The following is a 15,951-nucleotide window of genomic DNA, read 5'->3' on the forward strand; positions in this document are numbered from 1 at the left end:
GTGATATTGACTCATCTGTCAATTATCTCAGTGACCCATAAATTTAGCAAGTATAGGAACTCAGACTAGAGACTGAATGAGATTAAAATAGCTTGACTCACTTGTCTTGTATATATGTGTGTGTATCTTTCACTTCCAAATATATTCCAAGAGATATCTTACAGATAGTGTCCCTGAATAAGTGACATTATCTGCTATGAGTAAGAACAGAGACCAACTTTTAGGCTAGAATTTAAATGGAACTTTTCTTTCTTTGATAATTTGCTAGTGTCCATAGGGGTAATGATGGAAAATTATTCATTCTATCCCATGCAAGACACAATCAACTGACGTAAATTCAACTCTACCTGCCACGGCATCCTAAACATAAATGGAAGCAATAAATGTATGAGTGATTTTGCCTGGAGTTCCTCTCAATGACCTGTGCCTCAGAGTTAGTATGAAGATAGAGGTGTGGACCTGTGCCATTCCCTCAAGGGATGTGGTTCCTGAGGCCTCCACAGGATGAGCACCTTGCCAGGGTGTGGGATTCTGAGGCTTAAAAGTAAACATCATGTATCCATCATGAATAATTCAGCCATCATGGCTCCTATGTATAAGGCAGCTACTTCATCTGATGCTGACCCTAAGGAATGATAATCTGTTCCAGTGCTAAAGAAATGCCTGGCTTTGTTGGGCTATTTCAATGTAGCATTTTCTGAAGGGATTTTCAAGGGTAATTTCATCTGTATATGACTGCTATTGACTTCACTGTGTCCTCTCCAAATTCATAATTGAAGCCTGAATTCCAGCATGACTATATTTAGAGATAGGGCCTTTGGGAGGTAATTAAGTTTAAATGAGGTCCTAGGGTGTGGACCTAATCTGATAGAATTGCTGGTCTTGTAAGAAGAGAAAAACAGCCCCTCTTTCTCCGTGTGCATACCAAGAAAAGGCCTTGTGAGGACTTAGCAAGAAGCAGGCACTCTGCAAGCCAGAAAGAGCCTGACCAAAAGCTGACTCAGTTGGCACCTTGATCTTGGACATCCCAGCCTCTAAAGCTATGAGAAATAAATGTCTGTTGTTTAAGCCACTCAGTCTGTGATATTTGTTATAGCAGCCTGAGAAGACTAGTATAGTGACTTTCTTCAGAATCCAATCCTGAAGTCAGACGTGGCTCATATGCCCTAAACAGGGGGCTTTTCTTTCCTAGTATACGCTTTGAGTGTCGTGTTACTGAAGAAGAGCTGAAGGAGGAAAACTTGAGATTATTTATAGTGCATCCTTTACTATTCCTTCCCCAGGCTTCTATGTAGAGATGGTAATCACCAATAAAATAAACCTTGGAGAAGTGTTTCATTCTTAAAAGGGCATAGTGTTGGGGGTCACCTAAATCTGAGATCCAAACTCATGCAGCCTGTTAGTATCTTTGTGACTCAGATGATCTTTCTGAGCCTTGGTTTCCTCAGCTGTAAAATACAGAAAATTGTACTGCTTAGGTTCAACAAGGTATGGACAGCTGTATAAAACTATGATTGGACAAAAATGTATGATCTAATGCTAATAGACCGAGTGGGGAAACCCAGCAAGTCCCATCTCTACATTCTCCCCGGCCCCTCTGAGCACGTGTTCCTTCCTTCTGGGTATAAGGCAGGACCCTCTCTGGAATGGGTCTTATGACCTACAGTCAAACAAGGTGGGTCAGATATTAATGATTTCTTTATGGTCAGTTTTTACACAGATGGGGTGGAGGGAAAGTTAGAGTAATACCTTAAGGTTTTATGACTGGCCTTGGAGAAAAGGGGTGCTGGTTTCTCTAACCCACCTTGGGGAAGAGGGATTCTAGTTTCTATGGCCAGACTCAAAAGAGAATGGGACTGAGAGAAGAGGGCCTAAGATAGAGAGAAAGTTTTGCTTCTGAGGCTATTTCTGAAGCCTTCATTTTGACAGATTGTTTTTAAAACCCCAACACTACCCAACATGCGTAATGAAGTGGTTGATTTCTATTCTGACCCAAGCTTCTTTTCTTTCCCCATACTGGTACTAAACAGTTGCCCCATCTTCAGAGTACACTTTGACCACCTCTGTTCTAGCAGTCTGTTTTAAAAGTCTAAGAGTCTGATGCTTGGGGGAGCCTCTTCTCTTTGTATTAGAACACTTTATGGCTCTTTCATAGGCAATCTGACATAATGTCAGGACAATTCAGTTTATTAACCCGATTTCACACTTTTTGTATCCCCATCAAATGCAATAGCTTAGCGTACATGTGGCCTGCTTGAAGATGAGCGTCTTGTATAGTTTGAATGATCCTGAGCTGGGAACTGTTGTTTCTCATCACCATCATCAGTGGAGATGGTGGCAGTAGGTTCTCCCTGCCTTTTGGCAGTTCTTAATCTTATTTTTGTATCACAGATCTCTTTGGCAGACAGTGATATCTATGGACCGTTTCTCAGAATGTTATTTTTAATTGTATAATATAAAACCTGTAAGTTAAGAAAGGAAACCAATTATACTGAAATATGCTTATCAAAATATTGTGACAGTAATATATGTGCCCAATTGTTAACACATCAAACAAGATCTAGTAGCATGTCTAAGAGCTGCTATTATCTTGAAGAAGTGGTGAACATAAGTAAAACTTTGACATCTATGGCAACTCTAGTGGGTTATGAAAATCTGTTTTCATACTCGACAATGTCACAGGTACTGCTAACACTACTGTGGTTTGTTGGTTACATTATAATAGAAGGAAACCGAAGAATTTCAGTTAGAAATTAGTGAAAACGAGTATGTACTTTTTACTCATTCAAGTTCAAGGACCCCCTGCATTCTCTGGTTAGGAATCCCTGCCTTGGGCATACCCAGTGAGAGAAAAGTTGGTGGGGGTTGTGGAGAGGGGTGCGTTCTGAAGCTTTTTACTACTTTTCCTGGGACAGGTATTTTGAGCTTGTAATAAAATCCAATGACAATTTCAGTCCCCAGTGAAATTTTATTGTAATTTCCTTTTGCTTTATTTGGAATACACAGAAGCAAGTTTTGCTCCTAACTTGCTTGTAGAGGCCTACAGTTCACTAAAGATTTAAACAAAGGTACATCAGGCATCATAAGATATTCACTTTCTCCCAGTTCAGTTAAGTCTATCTAATATATTTGCAGGAAAAGTTCTTGTTTGCAAAGATGCTCGTAGTCTAATGGTCACATCTATTCCCATGAGGAGGAAAATTTGCTACATGAGGAAGCTAGAGGATTTGGGACCCCTTTCTGGGAATTTTATTGAAGAAGTTCCAAACAGCCCAAGAAAGAAAAGGATCTTTGTGAATCGGAAAGGTCTTCTTAGAGGAGGGAGCAGAAGCAGAGCTTAAAATTGAAAGATTTAGTTAGGTAAGAATTGGGAGGTCAATGGGAGTAATGGGATCAGGTAGCTTTGGTCCAAGTGTAGGTATGACAGAATATGAGCCTATAAAGTTTAAAGACAGCTATGATGAACCTTCACTGATATACCAGAGGGGTGGGATATTATTGGCAGAGAGGAGTCATTGAAGTATTTTAATAAGAATGAGATAAAGAGATTCCTGATTTCAGAATACTCGCAGGACTGGAATGTATTAAATGAATTATGGTGTCGGGGATGGGGAGATAATACAGTGTTTCTCTATTTATGGTCAGGTTACGTACTGATAAACTCAAAATATTTTTAAGTAGAAAGTGCATTTTTGGCATATGATATTTTCAATTTACTATGCGTTTATTTGGACATAGCCCATGGCAAATCAAGGAGCATGCTTTCACACCATCATAAAGTCAAAAAGTTCTAAGTCAAACCATCTTCAGTCAGGGACCATCTATATGGACAGTAGTTTTACCATCAGACTGCATGGAGAAAATTATACCTATTTTTCCTACCCTAGTATTTCCTTTAATTGCCTAATGATAAGGTTCATCTAGAGAACTTATTAATTATGCAGAATACCAGATTCTTTCCTGCAAATTACAACTGCAGTAGGTCTGAGATTCAGAAGAAAATTGGTGATTTTTGAAACAACTCCATATGATTTTTATCTTCTACAAGTTGAAAAATTCTTCATAGGAATGTTTGGCTGATCAGGTCTGACATTGCATGTAAGGATATCAAAGTAGAAACTGATGTAGACAAAGTGTAATTAATTAAATTTAATTAATTAATTTTTCTTTCCTTTTCAACTTTTATTTTAGAATCAGGAAGTACCTGTGCAGGTTTGTTACAGAAGTATATTGCATGATACTGAGGTTTGGATTATGATGGAACTCATTATCTTGGTAAAGAGCTAAGTACCAAATAGGTAGTTTTTCAGCCCTTGCCCTCAATGCCCTTCCTTGCCATCTTTTAAATGTGTCCTTTCTTTCATTCATAATATGTTAAGCCAACAAATAGTTTGAAGGACCATAAAAGAAATATAAGTTGGCTATGAGAGGGCAGTAAGAAACTCCAGCAGCACTATAAAACACCACATGTAAGTCTTTATGGCACTGTATTTTCCAATTAGAAATAGTTATTATAAATTACGTTTTTTCACAGCCCTAAGTATTTATGTAACATGCACAAAAAAGTAAATTAAAATTCTCCAAAATAATGGCAGTAGAAATTATGGCAGCAAATGCAAAGACTGAAAAGTCAAGATAAACAAAATTAAATTAACCATTGAGGCTTCAATGTGTTTATTTCATATATATATATGTGAATATATATATCTGCTTATGAATTCTATTAATGAATAGATGCATTTTAAAATAGCTGTTATTTACTTTTCCTGAGAACTACTGTTTGAATTTTATAAGGAGAAATAAAAAGGTGATTTTTTAAAAAAAAATGTGAATATTGTATTTCTTTACTTTCAAGTTTTATTTTAGACACAGGGAGTACATATGCAGGTTTGTTACGGGGGATAATGCACCTAGGTAATGAGCATCATACCCAATAGGTAGTTTTTCAACCCATTTCCCCCCATCCCAGTAGCCCCCAGTGTCTATTGTTGCCATCTTTCTGTCCATGTGTAACCAGGGTTTAGCTCCCACATAAGTAAGAACATGCAGTATTCCGTGTTAGTTCACTTCAGATAACGGCTTCCAACTGTATCCATGTCGCCCAAAAGAGATGATTTAGGTCTTTTTATGGCTGCATAGTATTCCATGGTGCATACTTACACACTGTTGGTGAGAATGTAAATTAGTCCAGTCACTGTCGAGAGCAGTTTGGAGATTTCCCATTGATAGAAATGGAATTTCCAATTGGTCAGCAATTGGAGGTGCTGCTCAATGAGTCAAGCCAACATGATAACAAGTAACTCTTAAGTTCCTTTGGTAGAAATGGTACCCTGTAGTCAGCATTGGTAGTACATGAGAGTCAGGGAAAACATCAGGGCTTGTGGAAGCTTCCTCTGGAGAGTGGTCTCTTCTGATAGAACATTGCAGACCACCCCTGGGCTGTCACTCATGATTAGCATCTTGTGTGGGCTCCATCTCTCTCTCTCTCTCTCTCTCTCTCTCTCTCACACACACACACACACACACACACACACCCTGTATATATACTACTGAAGTAATTTAGAAGAAGTTACAGGCATTTTAGCACTGGGGTTTCATGAAAAATTGATTACCATTTAGCACAAGTTGCGTTAGAAATTTATCAGAAAACTTGAATAAGGAGGTCAAGGCTTTGGGAAGTCACTGTGGGAATGATATATGAAGAGGTGTCAGCTGAAACCATGGGAGTGGATGAGCTTTTCACAACATTACTGGGTATGTATGGCATTAACATATCATACCTTTTCTTTCAAGAGTGTGTGTAAAGAAGGAAGAATGGAGTTCTAAAAACTCAGAGTCTTCTTAATCCTGCTTCAGAGAGGTTTATGATGCTAAGGACTGTCAAATGTACAGTTGATTTTCTCCTGGAACCCCTGGCAGAGGAGAGCCGCAGTAGAGTGGTCTGGAGGAGTTAGATGCAAGGTTTCACAGTGAGTGGGAGAAAAGGTGCTGGGAGTACAGATGCAGTCTGACTTTGAAAAAAGTGAGACGTGGAGGGAGAGTAGAAAAGAATCACCAGATAAAGTTACTGGGAATAGATGATACTAATATGTTTCATTTTTTCCAATTACTTTTTTAGTGATCAGAAATGAGTGAACAATCAGAGAAAAACAATTCCATTCAAGAGGGACACACAGATCATAGTTTTCCTGAGAAGAACTGTCAAATTGGACAGAAACAACTGGTATGGCACACAGATGTTATGATTCCATGCTACTGGGGAGTGCTGCCTCGAGGATCTCTGAGATGCCCATGGATGTAGGTGGGAAGGTGGGCCCAGGCAGGGCTTCACAGGGAGGAGCTCTGCCGCCCAGGCTGATAGAGCTTTCCCTCCACCCCACTGCTCAGTGCGGGCTGCTCTTGCCTCACCTATCTCCTCTCCACCTCCTGTGTACCCTGATTTTTAGCCCAGTGTTCTGTATAGTAAAATTCTGCTTTTTGTGGGGAATATATACAGATGTTTTTATTTAATGAATCTTTATTTTGTTCTTATTATGTCATGTTATGGCTCTAAAACTGTATGTATTAACTCATCTAATCCTTTTCACACCATACTATTCTTAACTCTATTTTACAAAGGGAGAAACTGGGGCCTAGAGACATAGGAATTTGCTCAAGGGCCACCACTAGTACGTGGCAGAGCCAAGGCTTGAGCACAGGCAGATGACCCTGCATCTCTATTCTTAACCTTGCTGTGCTACTTACAATAGTAATCGATGGTACTAAGTTGTACATATTTCATAACCATACCTAATGCAGAACAGTTTAAGTTTATGAAACAAACCCATACACAGATACCAAGATGAAATTTAAAAGAAACATGGTATTATTTTAGACTGACTAGATGGTATTAAACTAAATAAACTGCAGAAAAGCCCATGACATTCTGTTACTAATTTGTTACATTGAAATTCCTATATTGAAAGGTTCCCTTTTGTTTCCAGGTGGAGTATTTCATGTATATGTCAGCCTATATGTTTTTGTGCTTCCGAGATTATTTTCTTATATAATCCTTCAAAAGAGCATTTTCTTCCCTGATGACATGTGCTGCATGTTCACAATAAGTTATCAGTACAATATTCGATTGAAGCATTTTGTTGTTTGTCTTCCAGCTCAGGCCCCATTTAATTTCTAATTGTCTTTCAGCTCAGGCCCCATTTAATTTCTAATTACAGTGGCTCACACCCGTAATCCCAGCGCTTTGAGAGCCCAAAGTAGATCCCTTGAGCCCAGGAATTCAAGGCCAGCCTGGGCAACATGGTGAAACCCCATCTGTACTGCATATGTACACAAAAATTAGCCAAGCATTGTGGTGCGTCCTGTAGTCCTACCCACATGAGAGGCTGAGGTGGGAGGATCACTTGAGCCCGGGGGGAATGAGGCTGCAGTGAGCCATAATCATGCCATAGCACTCCAGCCTGGGTGACAGAGCAAGACCCTATCTCAAAAAAAAAAAAAAAAAAAACTCCAGAGACTTTTCAAAATGTCCCCCTATGCCCTAGAAAGTCATCCTAGCAATATTTCTCTTGTTCCAATCTGGCTTTGACTGAAAGTCAGTCCTTCAGGTGGCTGAGTTCTGAATGGGAGCCCCACGTGGAGGCCAGTCCTGGGTAGGGAGTAGCTCCGAAACGCGTCCCAGGGCACTGAAGGGGAGTGCTGGATCTACTCTGGGTTCTCACTGTGGTTTGAGACACTGCATGGGCTTCTTTAGCTAACAGCTGAGGAAGGGCCTCTACTCCTTTGTCCTTACTCACATCAAGTGCTAGTTCTGATGTGCATCGCCATCAAATTTGGAAAGCTGAGTGCCGTTTTGCAGTTTTAAAGAGAATTCGTCTATTCCCCTTGATTGTTTTTCACATTTTATTTTATGAGTGTTATACTATTTCTTTATTCAGAAAGAATGGCCCAACTTGAGAAAATTTATACCATCTTTTGAAACTTAATTGGATTAAACCGTTCATTTCTTTGTGTAAAACATATATACTTTCATGCCATTATGGTGAAAGTTACAGAAAGTTCATTTTGGGGAAAAGTAAAACTTAAAACTATCTGATTCTTACTACTAATACATTTTATTTGTTTAATAGCAACAAATAGAGCGGCAGTTAAAATGCTTGGCATTTCAAAACCCTGGACCACAGGTAGCAGACTTTAATCCTGAAACAAGGCAGCAGAAAAAGAAAGCCCGGATGTCAAAGATGAATGAATATTTTTCTACAAAATACAAGTAAGATTCTGACTTATTATATTTGGTCTGTGGGATTATGAAATGCATGAGTTCTCCTTGACAAAGCAATTAAAGGTTCCCTCTTTTTATAATTTATTATTTAAAAATATCTCTTCTAAAATACAATAGTATCCATGTGTCTGGACGTTAGCAACCTTAAGAAACAGAAAAATAGACTATAATCCCGATTTAGGAATCAATTTCTTTTAAAAAGGCTTCAATAGCCCTGTAATAGAGTAATGGCTTTAGTAGGAAAGATGATTTAAAAGTAACGAAGATGTATCATTAGAAGGATAAATAATATAACCATGGGAATGAATTCGAGATATCAAATGGGCACAGCACTTTCATCAAGTACAATGATTGTTAGCACATCCTAAGTATAAACTAAGCAAACTGGCTGGGCGCGGTGTCTCACGCCTGTAATTCCAGTACTTTGGGAGGCCAAAGTGGGTGGATCACTAGGTCAGGAGATCCAGACCATCCTGGCTAACATGGTGAAACCCCATCTCTACTAAAAATACAAAAAATTAGCTGGGCATGGTGGCACGCGCCTGTAATCCCAGCTACTTGGGAGGCTGAGGCAGGAGAATCGCTTGAACCTGAGAGGAGGCGGAGGTTGCAGTGAGCAGAGATCACACCACTGCACTCCAGCCTGGGTGACAGAGCAAGACTGCATCTCCACAAAAAAAATTAATTAATTAATTAATAATAATAATAAACTAAGCAAACTATAAAGGAAAAGGATAAATTTGACTATATTAAAATTAATATGCCCATTAAAACTCCATAAAAACACTGAAAGACACATCATAAAGTAGAAGTTATTTGTAATATAAAAAATCAGTATCCAAAATATATGAAGAATCTTACAAGTCAATAAGAAAACTATAAATATCCCAATAGAAAAATTAATAAACTGATAAACGCATTTCATAGAAGAAACAACAAATAAACATTCAGGATATAGAACCTCATCAGCACATGCAGAGAAGTGCCATACTCCCCAGGGAGTCAGAATTTAGTCTGTCGACATCAAAGCTGATGAAGCTATGGGATATAAATTAAGTGTAAAACGCTACAACCACTATTTAAAAACAGCTTAGTGTTACCTATGTGCCTTATGACCTAACATCTTCACTCCTGAGTATATATTAATATCTGGAAAAAGTCAAATACACGTATAGGGAAATATGTTTAAGAAGTTTCATGGCATCACTGAAATAGCAAAGAAAATAAACTGTTAATAATCCAAATGTCCATCAACAATGGAAAAGATAAATAACTTGTGGTATATTTATACAGTGGAATACATATAGAAGTGAAAATATTTGAACAGCTACATGTACCATCATGGAAGAATCTCAACTCATGACCAGAATAACAAGGAAAATTACAAAAGAAAAATCACAATATGTTTAGGGACACCTACATATGTCTCATAACTAAAAGCAAAACAAGGAAGTGACTTTTATAACATCAACGTACAGTTCCTTTCTGAGGGGAGGGTAGAGGGATGCAATGGGTGGGGAATGAAGAGGACTTCACAGCTGTAACACTCTTTTGTTAAGCTGGACAGTGGGCACACCGGTTTGTTTTATTCTTCTTTATCTATGCATGTAGTGTATATATTTTGCATGCTTTGATGTGTATAATTCAGGATTTTACCAAAAAAAAAAAAAAAAAAAGCATCAAATAGGCAGGAAACCATAAAACCTTACCAACACAGGAGAGTATTTGAGTTAAGGCAAAGGGAGGACAGAATCTGACCTGTGCTATAGGTTAGTTTCAGGACCATCTACTCCATCATTCTTATAATAGATTTAAAATATCCTCTTCTGCTAAATTTCCTGGGGGGTGCTTAGGAAGAGTTTCATTCCACAAATAAAGCACTTCAAATGTGAATCTTCATTAGAAGGCATTCTTGCTAAAGCGTGATCATCAGGCAGCAAGTACACATAATGACTAATCAACCCTTTCCCTTCCCTGCATTCTTAGGAAAGGGAAGAGGATGGAACGATATTACTTAGCTGAATAGAAGGAGTGGAGGTATTGTGCCTGCTTGGGGACAAAGGGTTCAGGAGTATTATATATAATTTTGTCATACTAGCTTGGGACCACCAGTCATTTGGACTCCAGTGGTAATAATGGCTAAAAGTTATACAGAGGTATTTTTGTTACTCTCAGGTTTTGAAGCAACTCAGTTTTGAAGGATTTATTTCAAAATGGTTAGGTTTGAGAATGTGGTAGGATTCCTGTGAAACTCCTTTGTCCCTGGCCATGTTGTAGAGGCTGACAGAGAAAGTCTGGACTCTGCACTGTCCTCTGGGACAGAGCATCTCACCTTCGCTCAGAGATTATGATGTATGATCCTCCATTCCTGATCACCTCCTTTCTGCCTCCACACTGGGTAAAAAGCAGAATCAGAAAGGAACAGAAGAAATGGCACTTGGAGACTGTTAGCAAAGGTGCTTTTCTTTCTTTAAATGATTATGGTGTAGTAACTGACAGTTCTAATTTTAGGTAACAAAAATGTGGTAGTTGCATTTGGCATGGTGCTTTTAAGAAAAAAAAAATAATTTGTTAGGGAAAAGTCCATCAAGAATGGTAATATTTTAAAGAAAACTTTGGAGCAATTTGTTGGAGGAAGTTTTAGTTCGCTATTCCTCATAATTTTCTTAGGTAGATCGCTGCATTTCCCAGCAATGCTAGAAAAATGAAGGGTTACTCTAGATGACAAGCCTGGCTGCACTGGAAGTTGTTTGATCTCATATTGACTGAATTTCCCATGACGTCACTGCCATCGAATATTCTGGAGTGTTTCTGGTAATCTCTGGAATTCTGGTCCAGCGTAGCAATGTTTCTAGTAATCTCTGGAGTTCTGGCTCAGGGTAAAATAGTCACGTGTATGATGTTTATTGTACACTCATTTATTCTCAATGTTGAGGATGATTGCACTGTCATGTTAATGTCATGCTTTTCCTTTGTAGAGTAATGAGGAAGTACGACAAAAGTGGCAGGCTCCTCTGTAATAATGTTGACCTGTGTGATTGTCTAGAGAAGAACTGCCTGGGCTGCTTCTACCCATGCCCCAAGTGTAACTCCAACAAGTGTGGGCCCGAGTGCCGCTGCAACCGACGGTGGGTTTACGATGCCATCGTCACCGAGTCTGGAGAGGTCATCAGCACGCTGCCATTTAATGTTCCTGACTAGGTGTTCTTGCATATGGAATGATTTGTTTCTTCTTCTTATACATTTAAGTCAACCTCTTTCTCTTGGGTGAATTTTAGGGCTTGGGGGAAATATTGAAAAAAACATACTGAAGACTCATGTTCTGTCAAGCCCCAGAACAATGTAGAATGGGCAATAATTCTGTAACCTTCTTAACTGTGTCAACAAGTTTCAAGTTCCTTAACTTACAACTGAAGAATGTAACAATGGAGGGATCAGCATTTCTCATCAGCACCCTCATCTCTACTCTGCCTTCAAATTAAAACTCTCTTCCCTCTTTGCTGATATCTGAGAAAATGTAGCTTTAAGATTTTCAAAACTCTGTGGCTGAGAGCTTTTCTTACATGGAACATAGAATCTTAAATTTATAATATCTAGTTATCCTTAGAATCTTATACATCACTAGCTGTAAATCAGAATTGACATTTGAATTAAAAAAAACAAACAAACCTGTGACTGCACTGTATACCCATAGCGTCATTTTTTATTGTTCATGTTTTAATAACATAAAAGTGAAATTTAGTAATACTTGGTAGTATTTTTAATCATTAAAAATTTGTATTGTACTTGTAAAATTGAGAAGTCAGGAATTTAATATCCTAAAAGCCAGGAGTTTACATATTTTTGATTTCAGAAATAGTATTTCAGGATTTTTTCATAGAGAGGAAACAAGTTATACAAAAATGATTTTCTGTATGTTTGCTAATTGAGTCTGTTGATAAGCAATTGACTAGATACATGATGTGGTCTTTTCAATTTTGATACATTATCAGAGCTATAAAAATTGAATTCAGCTTTCTTTGAATTCATTTTTTTTATGACAGTCTTTTTTTAACCCTAAGTCAGTGGTTCTCATTCATCAGAATTGCCTGGAAGACTTGTCAAAACATAGATTTGTGTGGCCCCACACTCAGAATCTGGGCCAGAGCTCAATCATCTGTTCCATGTTCCCAGGTGATGTTGATGCTGCTGATGTGGGGACCACACTTTGAGAACCACTTCTCTAAATTATTTTAGATACATAATGTAAGGAAGTATTTAAACCTCATTGACTATGATACTGCCACGGCACAAAGCTGGAAGTATTTAAATAAAGTAATGTAACAAAAATTTAAAAGTAAATAAGAGCATTTAAGTTTTAAAATAAATTAGAAATATTATAGAGGGGTTTTTTGTTGTTGTTTCTTCTTCTTTTTTTTTTTTTTTTTTAGATGGAGTTTCCCTTTGTCACCCAGGCTGCAGTGCAGTAGCGCAGTCTCGGTTCACTGCAACCCCCGCCTCTGTGACTCAAGCCATTCTCGTGCCTCAGCCTCTCAAGTGCCTGGGATTACAGGCTTGCACCACCATGCCTGGTTAATTTTTGTATTTTTATTAGAGATGGAGTTTCACCATGTTGACCAGGCTGGTCTCAAACTCCTGACCTCAAGTGATCAGATCGCCTCACCTCCTAAAGTGCTGGGATTAGAGGTGTGAGCAACTGTGACCAGCCTTTTATAAATAGAGTTTTCAGGATTTATTTTTCCTTCATAATCAGTTTTTAACACTCACTTCTGCACAATCTACTCGTGCCAGGGAACATTTCTGACAATTCTGGATTTGTTGCTTAACGTATGCTTCAGGACTAAAATAAGCAAAGTCCTAAAAGTAATGGTGTGACTAAGTATACCTGTCCACAGAGCAAGAGAACTTACATTCTTCTGCATCATTCTCTATAGAATTTACTGAGTTTTCCAGATTCCACTTACTTTTACTGAGCATACACTGTGAACTAAACATTGTGTTAACACAGTAATGAATTGCATTACCTTTAACAGTCACAGTCCAGTAAGGAAGACATAAAATCAAATTACTCAACTCACATCCTTTGAAATGCTCACCAGGAATGTGCAGCCCGGAAACCAGTAAAAACAAGCAGGGCCTTTTTCGGTTTATATCTTGTTTTATTTTTGAGAATAATTATTATTTTGTAATTGGCAGACCAAATGCATTTATTACTTCTTCATTTTAAAGTCATATAATCTTAGAGCCAAGAAGAGCCTTCTAGCTCATCCATATAGTGAATTAGTCGACAAATACTAACAGAGAGACTGCTCTGTGACAGGCAGCAGGCTAGGTGCAGGGGATCAGGCAGTGAACAAAATCTGCCTGGCACCTGTCTTCATGGGGTTTGTGGACTACGGCCAAACTCTTTTTGTTTTTTGTTGTTTTTGTACCTTTGCCACTGAGGAGATTTAGACCCAGTGAGATTACATGACTCAGGTAAGCACGCACAGAAGAACTGGCAGCCCTGGTGTTTTGAACACTAAGACTAGGTCAGAGTTCTTTCAATGATGCCACATATTTCCTACACTGCACTCATTAAGTGCTTTTAATATAATACACATTCCTAAGACGCATCCCAAACCTCAGGAATCAGAACCTGTAGGAATGAGACCTGGGATTCCATAATTTTAAACAAGCATTGCCGTTAAGTCTCATGATCTGATACATCTGAGAAACACTGCCCTATATCATCAGTTGTCCAATTTTCATGCTAAAAAATAATCCTAGGCAAATTAGCGTTAAAGCCTCCTTCCTTTCTGTCTCCTCTTGTCACTCAGTCTTAAGGATTAGATAAAGGAATCTCGTTTAAAATGATCTGGCTTAAAAAGTGTGTTGAAAAATTATGTTGGTAAATTTTCCAAGTAAGGCAAAAAATAAAGTAAAAACCTGCATAGTTAACTAAGCAGACACCCTAATACTGCTATTATGGAAGCCTAGTACATTTGATGAAGTACAGTTTCAGAAATCAGGCTATTTCTTCTTGATCTAATGCCACTTCAATGTATTTTTTAAAAGTCTCTTGCAAAAAATAATTATTACAAAAATAAATTTATATGAATTGTCCAAAACTTATTTTGCAAGTGTATAATTTTTATCACAAAGTGAATAAAGCTCTTTAGCTATTTGAACTAAATTCAGATTAACAAGGAATGCAGCTGTACTATCTGATTACATTACCCAAGGAAATTGTCTTGTCAGTGTGATGGGACTTTATTCTGCTCGGCTATCTTTCAATGCTGACAGCATGTCTTCATGAATATGTATAAAATGGAAGGAAACCTATTTTACAAAAGGTTATTTAAATTAAACCAGTACATACCAAAGGATTTAGACAAATTATCCTGTGCCCAATGATGCAAGGATTTTGGACTAGAATGCCATATCACGTCAATTTGTGTGACAACTTTGAGTGTAATTTGTAAGAGTTACAGAATATCTGTACACTGTCTGAGATAATCCTCCTGTACCTCCCCTTCCAGCTACCCCCACCCAAGACACAACATCCTGGATCCATTGCAGGTATAGATGTTGGGATGCTAACTCACAGAAAAATCATTTAACATCTGTTTTTATAAAAGTGAACAATGCCATTTTGGATAGTCTGTGGATGTCATAGACGGTAGTTATGTAATGAAAGCTTTGGACATTTTTAAACATTTACACATGCAAGGCTTCAGTGTTTGGCCATGTAGGGACATTTGCTACTTAAGGGTAGACCATGTATTGACATTTACTTTGTGTTAGACATTGTGTGCTTTAGGTTGGTTCATATTATTGTATAAAATACTTTTTAAAAAAATCCCTGTGTGTCCTCTCTCTTCTGTCTACTTTTTCTTTTTTCCTTCATTCTCTGTAACATTCTTTACATGCTCTGGAACATGCTCTACGCTTTCCTGCCACAGACCCTGCAACACGCTCTTTACTCTGCCAAAAACATTCTCCTTTCTGAATGAAACATCATTCTTCTGATGTCTGTAACAGCAGAAGATAGTTTTGAGGTTACTTAGGACAATAGTCTCTATATATGATTTAACACACACAGTTTTTCTACTACTTTTTCCTTTTCAGAACCTATATTTTAATCCTGGACTTAGAATATTCTTTTTAATGTTCACAGATTCCTAAAATTCTGTATTTTTCTTCACTCTGTGGAAAGGAAATGACACTCTTATTACTATTCATGTCTAATAAACAATGTATTACTTAAGATGCATATTCAATTTGAAAAATGTTTCTTTTGTGTTTATAATTTGTAGTTTTAACAGATTATTTTTTCCTCACTATTGTATGGCTGTCTGTATATTATTTTTAAGCTGGCCAAAGCTTAGGTCAGATACAATAAATTCAGCGAGATCAGTGACTGAGTTTGTTTTTCCTTCAATAGTGCAATCAATAGCATAGTGCACTTAATAGATACACTACTTAGTGACCCATTATTCATTTATTCATTCATTTACCAAGCACCTTTTATATGCCAGACACTTTACTAGGTGCTAAGGATACAATGGATAAGGGAAAAAACGCTCAAACATGGTCTCTACTCTTACAGACTTTTACAGAATAGTCATGTGGGGAGAGAGACATAGAATAATAACTTCATGACACAAATGAGTGTGAAAAGAGTAATGGGT

At 37.8% G+C, this 15,951-nt stretch overlaps 1 protein-coding gene and 1 long non-coding RNA gene across 2 annotated transcripts in view; one reads left to right on the plus strand and one right to left on the minus strand.

Moving 5' to 3' along the window:
• Positions 1-15,951, minus strand: part of LOC135971406 (uncharacterized) — a 52,601-nt gene that overhangs the window by 15,249 nt on the left and 21,401 nt on the right. The gene's annotated exons all lie outside the window — the stretch shown is intronic.
• ARL14EPL (ARF like GTPase 14 effector protein like) lies at positions 6,128-15,676 on the plus strand. Its single transcript, XM_005557560.5, has 3 exons — positions 6,128-6,223; positions 8,127-8,266; positions 11,257-15,676. The coding sequence occupies exons 1-3, from the start codon at positions 6,128-6,130 to the stop codon at positions 11,477-11,479; spliced, it is 459 nt and encodes a 152-aa protein (XP_005557617.3). The 3' UTR covers positions 11,480-15,676.

The sequence above is a fragment of the Macaca fascicularis genome, chromosome 6 (assembly GCF_037993035.2).
Source record: "Macaca fascicularis isolate 582-1 chromosome 6, T2T-MFA8v1.1".
Classification (NCBI taxonomy): domain Eukaryota; kingdom Metazoa; phylum Chordata; class Mammalia; order Primates; family Cercopithecidae; genus Macaca; species Macaca fascicularis.